The sequence below is a fragment of the Nyctibius grandis genome, chromosome 11 (genome assembly GCF_013368605.1).
Source record: "Nyctibius grandis isolate bNycGra1 chromosome 11, bNycGra1.pri, whole genome shotgun sequence".
Classification (NCBI taxonomy): Eukaryota; Metazoa; Chordata; class Aves; order Nyctibiiformes; family Nyctibiidae; genus Nyctibius; species Nyctibius grandis.
In genome coordinates, this window is record NC_090668.1 from 12,827,492 (window position 1) to 12,846,134 (window position 18,643).

General features: G+C 38.6%; 1 protein-coding gene across 1 annotated transcript in view; it reads left to right on the forward strand.

Annotated features, from left to right (window-relative positions):
- The window catches only part of PRTG (protogenin), an 82,406-nt gene that overhangs the window by 31,114 nt on the left and 32,649 nt on the right, over positions 1–18,643 (forward strand). The window contains 9 exon segments of the mRNA XM_068410440.1: positions 2,367–2,511; positions 3,519–3,652; positions 3,984–4,121; positions 5,265–5,423; positions 6,018–6,177; positions 6,855–7,102; positions 10,998–11,162; positions 12,195–12,500; positions 13,698–13,886. Of these exon segments, the coding sequence (XP_068266541.1) occupies positions 2,367–2,511; positions 3,519–3,652; positions 3,984–4,121; positions 5,265–5,423; positions 6,018–6,177; positions 6,855–7,102; positions 10,998–11,162; positions 12,195–12,500; positions 13,698–13,886 (1,644 nt within the window).

The window sequence follows — 18,643 nt, forward strand, 5'->3', positions numbered from 1 at the left end:
TTGAAAGCTAAGCAGACTTGCCTAGTTTACTACATCATACTTTCAGTAAGTAAATGAAGAACGCAAAGCACTAAATTTTCTGTTAGGAAATCTGTTAAGAAAGGCACTAGGGAAATATTATTCTGACTCCAGGTGAGCACACGTTGTCTGTGTAAGGAAGAACTAGAACAGAGAAGGGGGGAAGTAAGACAAGCTGGATGTTCCCCCCCGCTTCTGTGGTGGAAGACTACAGGAGAGTCAGACTGCATCAAATTCAGCAGAAAGCAAATCCAGAAAGTTTAGAGTTAAGGGAACAACCTGATGTATGTGCAGGTTATTTGATTTGCACAGAGTCCTGTTCTGTGAAGCTGAACTTCTGTAGGTAGGCAAAGAACTATTAAGTCTTTTTTCCTTCTGACGATTCCTTAGCAATCAAAAGAAAATCTGTTCAAAGGGAGAACTGTTTTTGTGTCCTCCCCAGCAGACTCTGAATGTAAGACTTCTGTTGTAACACCTTTATGCAAGTTGTGGGTTTTTTTTGTTTGTTCTTGAACCTGGAACTGCTCAAAAGTCAAAGAAAGAACAAAAAGTGGAACATAGGGAACTGAGTTAAATTCTGCTGGGGAGAGAGGTTAGTTCTGTCTGCGGTGAAGGTGGGTACGGAGCAGACTGCAGAGTGTGCTGGGGCTGTGGGGACCTGCTGCCAAAAGCGTGGGACTGGTCGTAAAAATGGATACCAGGAGCATCTCTGCTTGTGTCCTGGGAGTCTGCATCACATCTGAGGTGCCAGACCTGGTTTCCAATGGCCACAGTGTTTGCATTGTGTGGCTGCAACAACTTTCAGGTGATTTTTCTGTACAAGGCGGTTCGGTTGTTTTGGTAATCATCATCTTCGGGAGGTCTGTTCGCAAAGCTGCAACACTTTAACTCTGCTGGTATGATTAGGAACGCTGATTCCCGCAGTGCCTATGCAACTACAGGAATGCGGTGCAAAAAAAGGCTTTATTCTGACCAGGGAACCAAAGTAGGTGTACTAGGAATAGGATTCTTTAAGTTATGTAGCTAGGCCCACATTAGGAGTTAATTTGTGCATGGAGGGGAAAGCGACCAGGTGATGTCACATTTCCTTCACGCTACAATGTTAATCTATTGATGCTATGCAGTAGTATTAAAATGACGGGGGAGTGGAGCATTCGTTAGGATGCTTGGTGTGCATCAGTACTGTATGTGTCCTCTATGCAGAAAGGCATTATTGAGAACATGTTACAGTAAATAGGATGAAAAACCATTTAAATTCATAAACAAGTAAAATAGAGGAATTCTTTCAACAAAAAACTTGAATGTTAAGAGATGGGTAACTTACTAATATTGGTTTATCTATTGAAATCATGTTTCTGTATAATTTATACAAGGGTAGGAATTTACTTGAAATTTGATTTTTTTAAAAACAAATCAGTACCATTGAGTTTATGCAGAGATTGTTCCCTCAGCAGTTACAGGGGGTGGAAATGTGTGTGGAATTATTTGTGTTGCGAGTTACCCACAAGGAGTTGCTTCTGAAGAGTTGTTCTTTCTGTTAATTATGTTGTAAGTAGCAGTCAATAAGCAATTAATTAGGGGGTTCTGTATTCCTTTCCCTTTGGCTTTTATTTTCTGAGCAAAGAAATCCAACTACTGATCAATTTCTTAGGTGTCTGTTAGCTGGAAGGTATTTATTGATCTTCTACTTCCGTTGGCTCAATTTTGTGAACTCCTTAAGTTGTAAATGCTCAAAATTATATTGATGCTCTGTGCATCAGGCATCTGCCAGGTGACTTCTCAGACTGTTGGGATGAAAGTGTTCTTACATGATTAAACTTATTTTGAGTTCTTTTTTGGTTTTGATGTATTTTTGTTATCAAACATGAACTTGTACAATTCTGCAAATGCCTTTACTGAAGGACTAAAATATGACTGTCAGGAACGAAATGTTATTTTGGAAATTTTCTATTGCAGTCAATTTTTTTTTTTTTGAAATGTAGTGGGGCCCAGTCCCAAACTAGTTGAATCGACATGAACTTCATTAGTTTAATAATTGATGTGCTTCCAGCTGCATGCCAGTCAATTTGTGTGCTTCATTCTATTTGAGAGTGTCATTTTCATTGAAACATTTTTTCACTGAATTAGGTTAAAGCAAAGTTATTTTAAGTAAACCTTCAACCAATGAAACCATGCTGTAGGTCTAATTACCTTGTCAACTTTGCTCTATCTTTCTTTGCATGTAGAAAAGAGGACTATTGGAAGTATTTCTGGGTATTTTTGCAAGTTGATCTATGATCTGGAGTTTTGTTTAGCCAGAAATTTTTCCTTACTTTAGTCCTTTAAATTTGATGTTCTCTTATTTTTAGGCATTTCTGCATTTGAAGTCCAGCCACTTTCAACTGAGGTCCAAGAAGGTGGAGTAGCTCGATTTGCCTGTAAAATAACAGCAAACCCTCCTGCCACTGTGACATGGGAAGTGAATCGAACAACTTTACCTTTAGTCATGGACAGGTATGTAGAGTTACACATTTTAGAATGTAATTTATTTTCTGTGATAATTTTGAGCCTGCCTCAAGAAGAAAATCTGAGTACTTGCAATGCCATTACGTAAAAAAGGTTCCATGTGTATAGTATGTCAACTATTAAAATAGGTAGTAATAGTTACATTGTTAATGAATTTTAAATAGGTGTTATGAGTGCAGACCAGAATCATCCGCTATTGTCTACCCAGTAATCACTGACCTATGAATTGTTATTGGTGAATTTTACATGCAAGTCATCCTCAGGAATGGGAATTGGCAGTGGGTTACAGAATAGGTGGACTTTGGCTGTGGGGGTGGTTTGAACTAGCGGGATTGCTTTCACAGAAGGATTGGTGCTGAACCTGTTTTTCTTTAGAGGGCCAATAAAGAATTATATGTACATAAAATTGAGTTAAAACACTTCATGCTAGGGAAGTTCTTCGAGGGGGGGACTTCTCTTGAATTGATTAACTTGAAGCAGACAGCCTGTTCCCTGCTAGATTCTTTCCATGTCCAGATTGTATTTGTTGAAACTACTCCTGTCCTTCTTGACATGTAACTGTTGTTGAACATGTCTAAGATATACCTAGTGTGCACAGGAAGGTAAAAAGAGAAACATAAAAATTGAAAGCATAGGTGGGTTTCTGGGAACGGTATACCAGTTATGCCAGTATATCAGAAATTGCTGCCAAGAATCAGCCAACCTGAATAGTACAAATGTAGTAGCTGGCTAAAGAAGGTTGGGATGGTTGCTTCGGAGGGTGAGAAAGATCTGCTTGTTGAAAGTAAATTCCTCTGCTCTCATTGTGGTGCTGGGGGGAATCTCGCCTGTAGTTCAGAAGTGTGGGGAGGTGAGTCATGTATAGAGAATGCTTTTGAGTCTCCAGCCTCCTGTTCCCAGATCAGTGTAGCGATGGCTGTTTGTAAATCAAGTAGCTAAATCCATGATGGTGTTCACTGGCTTTATCTGCATTTCTTTTTTTGTTTCTGTGACAGGATAACCGCTCTACCTACAGGAGTTCTTCAGATCTATGGTGTTGAACAAAAGGATGCTGGGAATTATCGATGTGTTGCCACAACAATAGCCAATAGGCGTAAAAGCACTGAGGCAGTGCTGAGTGTTATTCCAGGTATGCAGCATGTGAGATTTTTTTCAATGGCATTATATTCTTTTTTACATTATAGCAAAAACACTTACATGCACTGAAGAGCTGTAACTGTCCTCTGAACCACTCGTTGAAATGATAATTTTACTTGCTTGTATCTTGTGGCTAAAATATTGTACAGTGTAAGTTTCCACAATTATTGAAATAAGGCTTTGGTGTAAATCTGATTTTAAGCATCCTTAAAAGAAAGTCATGTTTTATTTCATATTTAATTGACGTTTTGTTTAATTGTTCTCACTTCCTTTGATTTTTTTTTTTGATTTTTTTTTTTTTTTTTTTTTTTTTCCTCCCAAAGCCTCAGACTTGAAGCCTCTTCACAAGCCATCTATAATAGCTGGTCCTCAAAACATTACAGCTTCTCTTCATCAAACTGTCATACTGGAGTGTGTAGCCACAGGGAATCCAAAGCCGATCATCTCATGGAGCCGGTTAGGTAGGTCTTAAAATTACAGCGTATGACCTTCAGCCTGTGGAGAGGAAGTGAAACTGGAAAGAAAGGATTTCAGCAATTAGGTTACGGTTCTGAGGCTTCACGTAGTAGGTAACGATTAGTAGGTTAGGGTAGGGTAAGTGAAACACTTTTAGTTGCATATTTCCCTAGTGGTGTTAAGAAGCCCTGAGGTTTTCTGAGGCTTTGGACTCCCCACTTCAGCTGTCAGTCCCACCCTGCTCCCAGCGCAGTGTGGGCAAAGCGCTGGGCAGGATGGTGTCCTCCGGGGACCTGTGACTCAGAGTAGGATCAGTGGTGAGTTAGGGCAGGTTGGAGTGGTTGCATCCTGTGAAACAATCCTGTAAATGTTTCTCCCCTTCTTCTCAGAAGCAGTATGTGAATGTGATTTGGACCTTGTGTTAATGGGCCATTTGGACTATGGATAGGTATAGCCAAACCCCAGTAGTCTGCCTGGGATGGGAGCAGAGAGGGAATGCAGTAAGAATAGTAACATTCATCAATGCATCACATTTTTCCATGAAAACGATTTCTGTTTTTATTCTGATGTGTTACCTAAGTGTGAAAGTCAGGACTGTACCTGTAGAAGCAAATCATGAAAAGTTTTCCTACATTTTTATTTCTAGAAGTGGGAGAAATAAACATATCTTTCCTGGTTGATTCAATGGCTCTTATAGACAAACAAGTAAGAAAAAAGTTACCTAACAGTCACAGAGCATTTGCTGTGAAAGTAGAAGAAGATACATGGTAATCAAATATACTCATAGGTGATCCCTGTTTGTAAAGATGATGTGGATGCTGGTAGTGATGAACTAAATCATAGTGCAAGGTGATTGGGGAGGCTAGCTGGGAAAATGGCATTAGTTTTTTAGTGGTGATGGTGAATTTCAGATATAAACCACTTATCAAGTGGTGAGACCCAGCCATCTGAATGGTCAGATAACTAGAGTGAAGAGCAAAGGAAATGCAAAATGGAAACCTTTGAAAGCTCATCGGTTATTTCTCTTTGCATCTTTTGACTTTTAAACTCTTATCTATGCCATTATTGCCTAGGCAACCCTGTTTAGATAAGTTACTAAAATACATTGAGCAGCCTTGTAATCACACTTCTCCCACTCTCTCAAATAGACCATAAGTCCATTGATGTCTTCAATACCCGTGTCCTTGGAAATGGGAACCTCATGATCTCTGATGTGAAGGTGCAGCATGCAGGCGTGTATGTGTGTCGAGCCACTATTCCAGGCACACGGAACTTCACTGTAGCAATGGCAACTCTCACTGTGCTGGGTGAGCCTGCTTTGACTTCCACAGTGTGTTTTAACATCTTGTGTCTGTCTTGAGCTGTGCTAGGTACTGGGCTGAATTTTTATCTCGAATATAGTGCACCAAGGGCTGTAGGGAGACTGCAGAGATGAAACAGATCACAGAACTGTGGCTGCCTTCTTCTATCTGTTGACTTAGATGAGAAGTGTCAGATACTTAATGTTTGAGTTATAAACTAGCAGTTCATTTGCACTTGGAGATACCCAGGTGCAATGTTTGCTCTGGGAAGGCAGGCTTTCAACATAGAAAAGAATCCCGTAACAAAGCAGAAATATGTAATATGTGTGTATGCTTTGTGATCAGTATGTCATAGGCTGTTTGTATTCATAAATGCATGAACAAAAATGCGTAGAAATGTTGCTATCTGTGCAGATAGTATGTATCTTTAAACAAATGTGCGTTGTTTACGTGGAATGTGCTTTCTGCATGGGTATATGTGTATTTGAGTGGCCTGAGGAGAGAGGTTTGTGTGTGGAAAATACATTATTATTCTGACTGTTCTTGCATTTGTCGGGGCTTGATTTTTTTTTTTCCTCCCCCCTTGTTACTTATCTGTAGCTCCACCTTCATTTGTGGAATGGCCGGAAAGTTTAACAAGGCCTAGAGCTGGTACTGCTCGTTTTGCCTGTCAGGCAGAAGGAAATCCTGCCCCTAAAATTTCATGGTTAAAAAATGGAAGGCGAATACACTCCAATGGTAGAATAAAAATGTACAACAGGTAAGATTACAATTGCTGTATGAGAGCTGTGCTAGTGATGTGCTACTAAAGGATGACATTCCAGTAACTAAATATAGCCAAGCAAGATATAACTCAAGTAAACATGAAATTGGACAGTCAGTGTAGTTATGGATATTTCCTTGGCAGAAGGAATGCAGATGGGTCAATACCTAAAATCCTCAGCCAAGCTTTTGTGATCACTGCCTTACCTCAGGGGCAAACTGAAGAGTTTCACCACAGAGTTGCTCTAGATTTACAGTAATGTAGCAGAGACCAGAGTCTTGTGAGTTGTTTGAGGCTCAATTTCACCACTTCTGTAGAGTGAGCAGCTCATATTAAAGAGTTGGTTAAGAAATGACAGTCTTAAGGTTCTGCTTTTTGCAGGCGGGGAATAGATATAATAGAATATATAGAATATATATATATAATGGAATAATAGGTTTGTTTTCACTGTGCCTGGCTTTGCAGGCATAAACATAAACACAGGTTTTGAGGAACACTTCCAGTTGCTAAATTTCACAGCTGCATATTAATTTCTAATAGAAGAGTTTGTGGCATGTAAGTCAGTTATACTAAACTCATGAAGTAGAGGCAAACATAACTCTTGTTGCATTATGTAGAGCTAAGTTTATCCAAGATGTGAACTCTTTCCCCCTTTTTCTTCCTTTTGAATTCAGTAAATTGGTGATTAACCAGATCATTCCTGAAGATGATGCCATTTATCAGTGCATGGCTGAGAATAGCCAGGGATCTATTCTCTCCAGCGCCAGGCTTACTGTAGTTATGTCAGAAGACAGACCCAGTGCACCTTACAATGTCCATGCTGAAACGATGTCAAGCTCGGCGATCCTGCTAGCATGGGAGAGGCCACTATATAATTCAGACAAAGTGATTGCATACTCCGTACATTACATGAAAGCAGAAGGTAAGCAGTTTGATTTAAATACTATTTAACTACTTGTATGTGGTAAGAGCTTGAATGTCCTTGCAAAGACTGTCAAATTTGAATGGTTCATAGCCAGGGCTGCATCAGAGCATACCAGCATATAAATGTATATTGTAATCAACAGGCGTGCTTGGGGAAAAATGTTTTTGCCACATCATCTCATTTGTGGGACTGAGTGTTCTTCCAAATCACCCTTGTCTGATTGCTCCAGTGAGCAAATTTTAAAACCTGGGGCCTTCGTACTACTATCTGGGTTTCCCTCTGTCCCCAGCAGGAGCTTTTGCCTACTCTCTTCTGTGTGTGTGTGCTTGGCAGGGAAGGACAAGAACGTACAACAGAATCCTGGAGGCTTACAGAATTGAACTTTTCACCAGAGACAGCTCTTCTGTCTAGATTTTCAAATTCTTGTGGCTTTACTGACGTTCAGATATTTTGGAGCAGAATAATTGATCCTTTATTGGCTTAACTATCTTCTCTTAGAGCAAATACTGGCTGAAAGGTAAAATCCACTCTCCTTTCACCCCTTGGTCTCCTATAATGAGAGAAGTATACTCAAACTCTAAAATATGCTGAAATAGCCATGCATGGTTTATCCTAGTCTCTGAAATGATATATAAATTCCTATATAAAAGGGAATGGATAGAATAAAAATGAGTAACTAGACATTTTAAAATCTCTTGGTATCATGTAATTGCTTTAAGTTAAGGTAATCTTTAAGGTGACAGAAAACAGGCATTTTTCATAAGCAGGAGAAATGATTGCCAAATGACTTGAAAATTTGTTAAGTGCATGGCTTAAACTAAGCTGCAGTGCAGCTCTGTTTTCTAGGAGTGATTTCTTTTTCCATTTCTATTCAGTAAGTGGTTTATTCAGGGGCAGGACTGCAGATGCTCAGCTCTGTGTGGAATACCCGTCTGCCATCTGCTAAGCAGAGGACAGGAAGGACAGCTTAATTACTTTAATACTGATGCAGGAATAGCTGCTTTTGCTTTTGCAAGTGGGTATTTCAGGACACAAGAGAATTTTGTCTGAAGGAAGGAAGGAAAGAGTTTTAAAAGATAATGAGGACAAGAGGTGAGGGAAATTACCCCCTACACTTGCAGTCACTGAGGTATTGTGTTCACAACCCCCTCTTATCTAGTGTGATTTTATTCATATTAGCTTTATCTGGGTAATTGTATGTCCAGTGCCAATGTAGAGAGCAGAGACTGGGTAACTTCAAAGAAACCTGGAAAGCTGTCCTTAGGGAAGTGTGTATTTGTGCAGGAAATACATCCTTTCACTACTGTGCAAGAGTATGTTCTGAAGGGTGTTTTCTGCAGTATCATTTTGCAATCCCTCCTGCATTTGCTTGCTTATCCAGAGGTTATACCTTGTGAAATAAGACTGTAGCTTGTCTTGGTTTAAAAAACAAAACGAACTCCAAATAAAAGCAGCCAAACAAACAAAAAACTTTGATTTATTTGAACTTGCTTTCTCAAATACCCATTTTTTCATCTTTCCAGACTGTCTTGTGATATTTACTTTGTTTAATAAAATGCTGTTGTGCATCCTTTCACATAAGTAAAGAAATCCACGCAGGGAAAGTGGGGAGGGCTGTATTAAGAGGAGTAATTACAGTGGTGGGAATCAAAATGTAGGTGATCTGCATGCATTTTTTCTTTGGTAACATGATTGAGTAGTACCAGACGATCTGCATCAGGACGTAAAAACACTTCTGTTTTGTAGAAAAAATATTGAGCTTCAAAGGCTAGTGGACTGCGCTTCTGTAAAAATAATTGCTTTCTAACTGATAGTCTGTAAACCTTTCTGAGGATGTTGCCCACGTATCAGAGGCATTATAAAAAACCTAGAAAATGCCTTTGTGAGACAGTATCACATTAGCCATCTCTAATCTAAATTTAGAAGCAACTACATTTAAAGAATGCAAATTAAATATTAAGGAAAGTCTATGACATTCACACCATACCAGGCCATAGACTGCTAACATAGACTGTTGACATTGTCAACACCTTATTTACTCTGTAAGAATTCTGGATAATTATGTATTAATGTAAATAATTTGTATGAATGTGTGGCTTTCATTATTCCTTTCAGCCTGTCTTTTCCCAGTCCACCCTCACACCCAGTTTCAGACCCTAATGAAGATTAAAAATGATCTTGGATCTATCTGACTTAACTAGAGTGTATCTTGCTTAAAGCTTCTCATGTGTAACTTTTTACTTTATACATTTATGTTCATATATTGCTCTCTTCTTTTAGTTAGGAACCATATTTGTCAGCATGAATAAAGAACATTTTATTGCAAAAGAAAAACAGTGCTTGCTAAGCCTCCTAAGTTGTACTGATGCTTATGATTCCATAAACTTTAAACAGAAAGGAAAACTGGATAATACACTAATTATATGCAGTTTTGTAGAGTTTTTTCTGTAGACTTCCCAATGTGGTAGGTGCTTTGAATATAAAAGGTAATGTCACTTGTTGTTTAATTTCACAACTCGAGTATTCTGAAGTTTCACTGTAAAAACAGGTTCAGGTCCTCTTCCCTACTAAAAAAAAAAGTTAGTGTTTTAATCAAGTTAGTTGAAGAAACTAACAGGTGTTTTTTTGTGTTTTTGTTTTTTGTTTCTTTAAGCAGAATATTTTACATTCAAATCGGGGTCATAGTAGCAAGAAGAATAAGGGTCTGATGAGCGTGCATGTTGGAGTGTGTTAATTCCTTGTTAGTGATTTAGAAAAGGCACAAAGGGAACACTGATTGTGGTGGAAGGCAAGCCTTGTTCTCTATTATGGCTGTTTCATTAGGGCCTCTGCATGAGGCCTAGCAATCCATTCAATGAGAGAACAAGTCCTTTTAATTTGAGCTCAAGGATCTTGTTTAGCAGGTCAGAAATCGTGCCTTGCAATTCCTAATTAACAAGCCATTAACTAGTCTGTTGTGAGATGCTCGTAATCTTGTCTAATTAAAATGCTATCAAGTTAATTCATAAATGTGGGAAAACTTAATGGTGGAATTTGCCTTTCGTTTTGTTTATAAATTCAGTTGTGAAGAGAAGGAGCTGGCTCTTAGAGTTTTGATTAAGTTGACATGCACTTGGTGTGAATTGTTCGTTAACACAGCAGCTTTCACCACACTTATTCCACTTTATAGCCTTACTCTATAGGAATAAAGCCCAACAAAGACAAGGACTGCTGCATGCATTGCTATGCGTATTTTAATGTGAATTGCTGAGAATTTTTTTTTTTAACAACTCACTAAGGGGCCAAACATTTTTCAAGATCATTCTGGTCTGTTCATATTGGCCTTTCTCCAAATTAAAGAAAAAAAAAAATGTCAATCAAATGTAATAGAATTCGCAGGGATAAAAGGAGGTCATTTTGCTGAATAAATTCTTTCTGTTTGTTTCTTTTTTGGGGGGGTGTTTGTTTTGTTTTTGGTGGAGTGGAGCCCTCGCATTCCTTGCAGTCGGCTATAGAAAGGCTCTGTAAATAGGTTTTGAAAAAAACCTCCCTGACTCTAAACAAATAGATTTAGAAGCTTGGTATGAATGATAAGGCTATTAGAGCTTGTCTGTTGTGTTACTGTACATTGGGCACAGTTTGTTGTGACTAATTCTAAATAGGGTTTAGAATTGCATTCAGCATCCCTTATTCAGGAAAATCCTGGAACACCATAATCTACACCACAGCAAGACACAGTTACTCCTGTGCATAAAAGAGTACTTTTAAAAGCCTACTTTTACTTAGTAGGCTTGAAAAAACAGAGGTAGGCTGGGGAAGAACATGAAATAACTTTAAGATCTTAAAGCCAAGATAATTTGATGTTTAGGGATTGTCAGGAATTTTTGTTTGTCTAACCATTGCTTTATGCCAGGTTTAAATAACGAAGAGTATCAAGTGGTCATTGGAAATGATACAACCCATTACATTATTGATGACTTGGAACCAGCCAGCAACTACACCTTCTATATTGTAGCTTATATGCCTCTGGGAGCCAGTCAGATGTCAGATCATGTGACTCAGCACACCCTTGAAGATGGTAAGACAAATACCATGGATTTAGGTGAACATTTTTATTTGCACTGAATAGAAATGTACGATCTCGTGTTAACAGCTCTTGAGGATCCTAAATTTCCATTAACATCAGTGAGAATTCTGGATATGGGCAATGTAAGATGGAGCCATCTAATGAAAAGAATGAGAATAAAATAACACGGCAATATTATATATTACACAGTGTCTTTTTCTATGTTGAATGAGCTTTCTTTAAATTCTGTAAATAACTATTCTAGATCTTTAAGAACTTCCTCAGTGCTGAGAATTTGATGATAGCCTGGGATTTAGTCTCTATGACTCTCTCTTGGGCACCTGAAGCATGCATCAAACTGCACACCCACTGCATCTTTTGCAAATTTTGAAGGAAAATTTGGAATAAAAATTTGCTATTCTAAAAAAAAAAAAAATGTTTGTTTGCTTTGGTTTTTTTTTTTTTTGGTTTATGTGCTTGTTGGTAGAAGCAGAACTTCATAGAAAACCCTACTAACTTATTTCTGTGCAGTGATTTAACTAATCTGAACATCAGGGCAACAACAAACTGTTTAGTATAGTTCATTAGAACTGATTAATAAATTCTGACAGGGTTAACCTTTGGCAGCATGGAACATTGCCAGTTCCAGTTGTCTGCCTGTCTCTTTGCCAGGAGTTACTATCCTCATTACATGATTGGCGGAAGAAAACACGCACTGGGTCTTCAACAGTACAGGTTGTTGTCTAGACTCTCAGTTTAAGCTGCTGCATCTAACCTTGACCGATTGCGTTTGATTACTGCTGGCAGCAATAAGAAAAGAAAATGTTGAGGGCCTTACAGAAAGGAGCTTGCAAAGGCTATACTGCATGCTGAAGGTGAGAAGTATAAGCATTGTCAAGTTGTCCTTAAAATAAACAAGAATCTACAAAGCTTCTTGGATTATTTACTCTTACATTACTGGCACCTCATCATAGGCTAAAGTGTCAGATGAGCATTTTCCATCTCTCTTTTCCTGAGCTTAAAAGCTTTGTCTTTTCTTTTTAGTTCCCTTGAGAGCTCCTGAAATTAGTTTGACAAGCAGGAGTCCTACAGATATTCTCATCTCTTGGCTGCCAATTCCCACAAAATACAGGAGAGGTCAGGTGGTCCTGTATCGTCTGTCTTTCCGCCTCAGCACAGAGACCAAAATCCAAGTCCTGGAGCTTCCCGGGACTTCAGATGAGTATCTCCTCGAAGGCCTGAGGCCAGACAGTGTGTACTTGGTTCGTATCACTGCTGCAACAAGGATTGGCTGGGGAGAGGCATCTTTGTGGACTTCCCACCGGACTCCCAAAGCTACAAGTGTGAAAGGTAATTCTTAACGTTACCAGCAGCCTAGAGATGGGGGCAATTTCAGGCTTCATCTAAATGCTACAATTTTTTCTGACAGGTAGTGTAGGGGTGCAAAATACGTTTTTCCATTACATGTTCTTGTTCTGGTGATTTAGAAAATAGTGTTCAAACCGTGATTCTGTGCATAATCTGCAAAAGCTTCTGATTCCTTTAATAAATTAAATGCAGTTAATACAGTTTCAGGATCAAAAGTTGAAGGGAACTAATCTGTTTTATGAAAGGCCTTATATGTGAAAGCAGAAGGAAAAGATGATATATTATTTTGGTGTCAGTCTTTGATTTGTTTCCACATGTTGATGTTCACATATTTGACATGGTGGCAGGAAACTTGGATTAATGTTTGTGAGCTGTTCAAATATTTTAGCTTGTAGACTTGTTTCCAATGATAACACAATTTTCTTCTGTTCTATATAATCTGAATAAAAAAATCCAACAACCCCAAACCCCATTGTTGTTCAGTGTAAAATACCTTTCTGCAAATTGGGACATTACACATTAGCAGTGTGTGCAGGTACTTAAAGGATCTGAGTTGATGCATGTGTGTCTGTATTACAAACAATAGGCATGTATGTTTTGAATATGCAAATTGACTTGACATTTGAAGTCTTAAGTTGTTATAATTGAGCTTTGGATTGCATTATTATTTAGTAATGTCATGCAGAAGAGCATTTAACTTGGCTTTAATAGCTTGAAAAAGATGTAGATTTGAATTTGTAACTTTATTTCTTAGCTGTAGTCCACATCCATCCACTTTGCATTTCAAGTTTTGACTACTATAGCAAATTATTAGCACTTGATGAAGTGTGATGCTACAGTTAATCACATTTGCTCTGGCTCACTTTAAAACAGGAGGTAATTTTATAACTATCTTTGGAGTGTTTTCATTTTTCTTTGAAAATAACTACTTTATAAATTTTATTTATTTATTAAGATACAGAATTAAAAAATGTTTCTATTCTGATTTATCCTAAATTGAGTTGTTAGATTAGCTTATAGGGAGTCAACCATCACAATAAAGAAATAATTATGTGAGTATACATATGAGCTAGAATCAAAGTCTTGAGTGAACTTTGGACTGATGGGCACCCAGATTTTTGCGTGAAAATTAGTTGTTTCTAGAATGTAAGAATATTATATATATTTCTCTAAAACCAGCACCAAAGTCTCCTGAGCTGCGTTTGGAGCCGATGAACTGTACAACCATTACTGTACAGTGGCAGCAGGACTCTGAAGACACTGCAACTATTCAAGGGTACAAGCTGTATTACAAGGAAGAAGGCCAACAGGAGAATGGACCAATTCTGTTGGATGCCAGTGATCTTGAGTATACTGTCAGTGGTTTAGGTGAGTATATAAAATATTTCTTACCTGTTCTGGAAGATAGTGAAGTCAAAGGACATCTTAGAGTGCTTAAATCATTATACCTGTAAGGCAACCTCGTTAGGTTTGGCCATCTCCTTTCCCAGCAATAAGCTTCACAAGCTTGAGTTATGCTGCTGATGGAGTAATCCTCTCCCAAAATATGTGTTGCACAACACTTAGATAACCAGATCTTGTAAATCTTGTGTAAGTTTGAAGGACACCCAATGACTTCTTATAAGATGCAGAACTTACGGTTAGTAAACACTGCTAATAAATGACATCTTTTTAATATTCAGTTTAATACGCAGTTTTTTCAGCTTTTGTGTATTTATGCCTGATCTAGTAACAGTGAAAGATTAATACAAAAATTCCAAATATTTTTCTCTGGTATTTCTAGCCCATTTCTCTGTTACTTGTAGCCTTTGTCACAGCTATACTGCACAACAAGCACTGCTTGCTCGCTGTAGTAGCAAGTAGCCCTTGTGCATGTTATTATCCTGTTAATATTTTTAAGGAGTACTGATAAATATTTGCAGGACTGTGCACAATGATTAAGGCACAGAGCTTGCTGGGTCCCATTAGAGTCTTTCCATTGATCAGCTGACTCTTTCCTCCTCTAGCTCTTGTGATGTGTATTAGTACAGATGTGTTGGTATCATCCCTAGGTAGAAGGTGCTTCTGTTTACATATATAACTGAGAATTTCTTTCATAAAAAGATGTGATCTATAATATAATCAGCAGACGTAATATAGGACTTGACACTTAGTGTTTGAAGTGTGTTGAGATAGTTTACTTAGGGGTAGTGTGGAAAATTAATCTTGACTAAATTCTCAAAATTAACCTGCAGTCTTAACTAGGTCAAACAGCCTCTTGACCATGCTCAGATATATTCTCATCTGCTGCATACAGTTGAGATACTATTTTAGGGGAGATTTGAGGAGAGCATTCTGGTCTGTTAACTGGACAACTGACCATCTGTGACCATTTCTAGCCAGAGCATCTGGCAGCAGCTGACTGTTTAACAAAGCTGTGAGACAAAAGAGCAGTGGGTTGAAGGGATGTGGTGTCTGTGTGTCCTAGGACATAAACGCATTCTTTTTTGTCTTCTCATTATGCAGTTAACAAAGCAGTAATTTCAGACACATGCAGACTCTATTACCTGTGCGATCCACATGATATGGATTTTCTCAGTACACTAATCCTCCTCAGATTAAAATATTATTTTACAAAATTATGTTAGAATCTGTATTATCTGTGTGTTTTTGTTGGTTTTTCTTTCCAGTAAGCATGTAGACAGAGGAGAAAACAAAAGCAAAGTGGGTTTGGGAAATTACAATTTTTACATGGTCACATTGTTAACTGAATTACAAGAGCTGTGGGCATGGAAGAATTCGTGTGATTGAGTTACCCATTGAGTCATGGTGCATGTGATGTGTTGAGTGTTTATTCCTTATTCTAAATGTTTAAATTTGATACATTCCATTCTCATTTATATTTTTCACATATGTGTAATTCATGCTGCCATAGGTTAGATTCACTGGAAAGTAGTTTTTTCAAATAACTTCAGTAAAAGTCATTCTTTTTTTTATTTTTATGGGATGTATTGAGTTATTTGAAGCGTATATCAAATACGGGAAGGTTTCCTGTGTAGGTTTCTTTGCTGGTTTCTTATTTTTGTTTGCTTTGTAGCATTTACAGAAAAAGGCATTCATTGCTATAGCTACAAAAGACTCACTTGGCACAGGAAATTTGATTAGGTCATGATTTTCCACTGCTAAGACGATTACATCTGTTGAAGCCTGGAAAGTTGACATAGACTTCTCACAGTGACAGTGCCTGTCTACTGTATTTGCCCATTGAGAAGCTGCCTGTTTGAAATACTTGTGCACGCTAAATCATTTCTTAGAAAACCAACCTTTTTCTGCCTGTGGCAGCTGCAGATGTGGAGAATATAGTAGGTAAAATTATATGCAATATATAAACCAACAAAGACTGCAGCAACATTCACACATTAAGAAGGGACTGATTTGCTTTTCTTTTTATTTCTTGTGACTAATCTAAATCATTTGGACCAGGTTATTTTATTTATGCATTTCAAATTTAAAATATTACTTATTAGGAAGTGATCCTACCTGGTAGAATTTGAGAAGAAACTAGGCAAGCTACCACTCTAGGTTTTGTGACTATGGTAAACTGCATCTTCCTGAACTGGACAGAGGCTTTGAGGACTAATGTTCTGTCATCCATTTGCTTCTCCTGAGGACACTAAACTACTGATTTGTTGACAGACTCTTTAGAATAAATGTCTTCATTATGAGCTACAGGAATTAGCAGAATACTGCAAGTGTGAAACTTGAAGGGGAAAGGTGTGTGTTAAGATTTTTGGTTTCGTACATGTTGGATAACACAGTCTAAAGAAAAGGTTATTCGTAATTTGGAAGAATATGCTAATAGTATTAGGTGCTTCCCAGTGGCAAAGATGGAGTAATTTCTCATGCATTATCCGTTGCCACTGAAGTTATGTGGCTTCCAAACACTCCCTCATCATGTCTTAGTTTGTCATGACCTAAGGCTGTTCTGCCATTCCCTATTCTCTTGCATAGTTAATAAACTGCAGATAGACTTCTAGTGACATTTGGAGCATGTCAATACATCTCTCCATGGAACTTTCTGCAGATGTTGGTACAGCTGCCAGTTATGCAAAACCTGTGTATTTAATGAAGATGGTTCACTTACTCTGTGGCAACTGAAGTGCGTCACAAAATCAGAATTCATAATATTCTCTAATCAAAGAGAACATTAGCATTGATATTATAAGCACTGTTGATTGCATTGACTGTTGATAGCATCGATATAACTACTTAAATGATTTGCAAATGTCTACAGGACTCTTGATGGAGGGACAAGTGTGATAGGTAAAGCAGAATCAGCAATGCTGGTGTAAAATAGGTTACAATGAATGAACATGAAATATAGCAATATAAATATTATGCTGTATGTTTTAATCTCTTGTTGGTTTGTACCTTGTTTTTTGAGAACTGTCTTCTCTCACTCCAGTGTAGGTCTACCCAGTTACTTCTGTGTATTTTTAAACTGGATTATTTAGCATGATAGTCACCATGTAAATAGAATTAAATTATCTGATCAGAGTCAGGGCTGCCATTCTCAAAATAAATATTCACAGTTTGACACAGACGTTTGTTTGTGTTAAAGGCCTTGGCATTTATTTTTCAATAGCAGGCCGTTTCCTAGTCCAGTGTAAAATTCCATTATCACTTGAGTTTGCCACAGGAGCAGACCCTTGGGTGCATACCAGGCATTTTTGCCTCTATTTTTAATTCCTTCTTCTGCCCTAGAAAGTTTTCCCTAACAGAAAGTCATTCATTGTGAGACCTGATGAGTCTGCTGGTACAGGTTCTGTTTCTGTAGTGTTACAGGATATGTGTGTTCAGAAGTTCAAGTGAGTTTTGTTGATGGAAGAGTTTGCTTGGGAACCTTCTCGCTGTGCAACGGGGTAGGGATTGACAAAGCTTGAAAGTTAAAGGGAGTGTCCGAGAAGCTCATATCCCCCTTTAAATGTCTTCAAATGATTTTTTTCAAAGAATATTTTAAGCATGTGCATATGCATCTCTGCCTCAATGTTGTTGGTGCTTACTGCTGTGCTAGGTGGACTGTTTGCCTGTCACAGCTCACTGTTTGCAGCTACATGACCGGTAGGAAGGTAGAACCTATACAAGAAGGGCAGTGACTCAGAAGAATCCATTTTAGGCTTGTCTGGTCTATTGGAGCCAGGAACTCTTCATAACTAGGTTGTAGTGCTGACAGGAATATTGTCCTGGAACCTACAACTTAGGGAGAATAAAATCAAATTCAGCTTCTTGGTTAACAAACTCAAGAAAGCATGATCAGTTCTGATGCTGTAACACAAGAACGCTGTTCTTCAAGCTGTCTGGAAGTCTTCCTCTGAACTTTTTTTAATTTTTCAGTTCTTGTCATGCTAGTAACTAATTAAATGAGTGCCACTGGTGATTGGGGAATGCAACATGTTCTTGTGCCATTAATGCCTTCTACGCTTGGTGGTAGGGAGGAAAGCAAGAATGCACTCTGCTGATTCATCCTTCCGTAGTTGCTGTCTGGGAGCTGTCCCACCTTGAGCGATGGTAGTTACAGCGGGGATTTCAGAACGGTGCGCTTTGGTGACAAGGCTAATGTAGGGTCTCACTAAATGCACACGAAACCCGGAGGCAAGCAGGTTGTGGCAGAGATGTGCACACCTTAGGTCCTCTTTTGTTTCTGTTGCATACAAGATGATATTGCAGTAAATAACCGTTTTCAGGCAGACACCTTAGGGGATGGAAAAACTGGTCTGTTAGCTTTGAAAATGTCTTGAGTGTGGGAGCCCACATACCTTGGCCTTTCCCTGGTGAAGGCCCCTCCCAGGAGAGCCTGTAGAGTGGAGTGATCTGCACTGGGAGCTGCAGCCCCTGGAGCACTGCTGGCTCTCCAGGGCTTGGGAGGGCACTGGGCAGAAACTGGGCCAAAAAAAAAAAAGAGAGAGAGGAAAAAAAAAAAAGTCAGTGATTCATCTGAGGCTTGGAGAGACTGCAGGCTTGCTCTCTGGGAAAGCTGCTTCTATGCTGACTGGGGTCATCTAAACTGTTTAACGTGAGGGACATCACAACCCCTCGATGCTTCTCCTGGTGCTCCAGTTTTACATTACCTGGGGGCATTTTCCCCT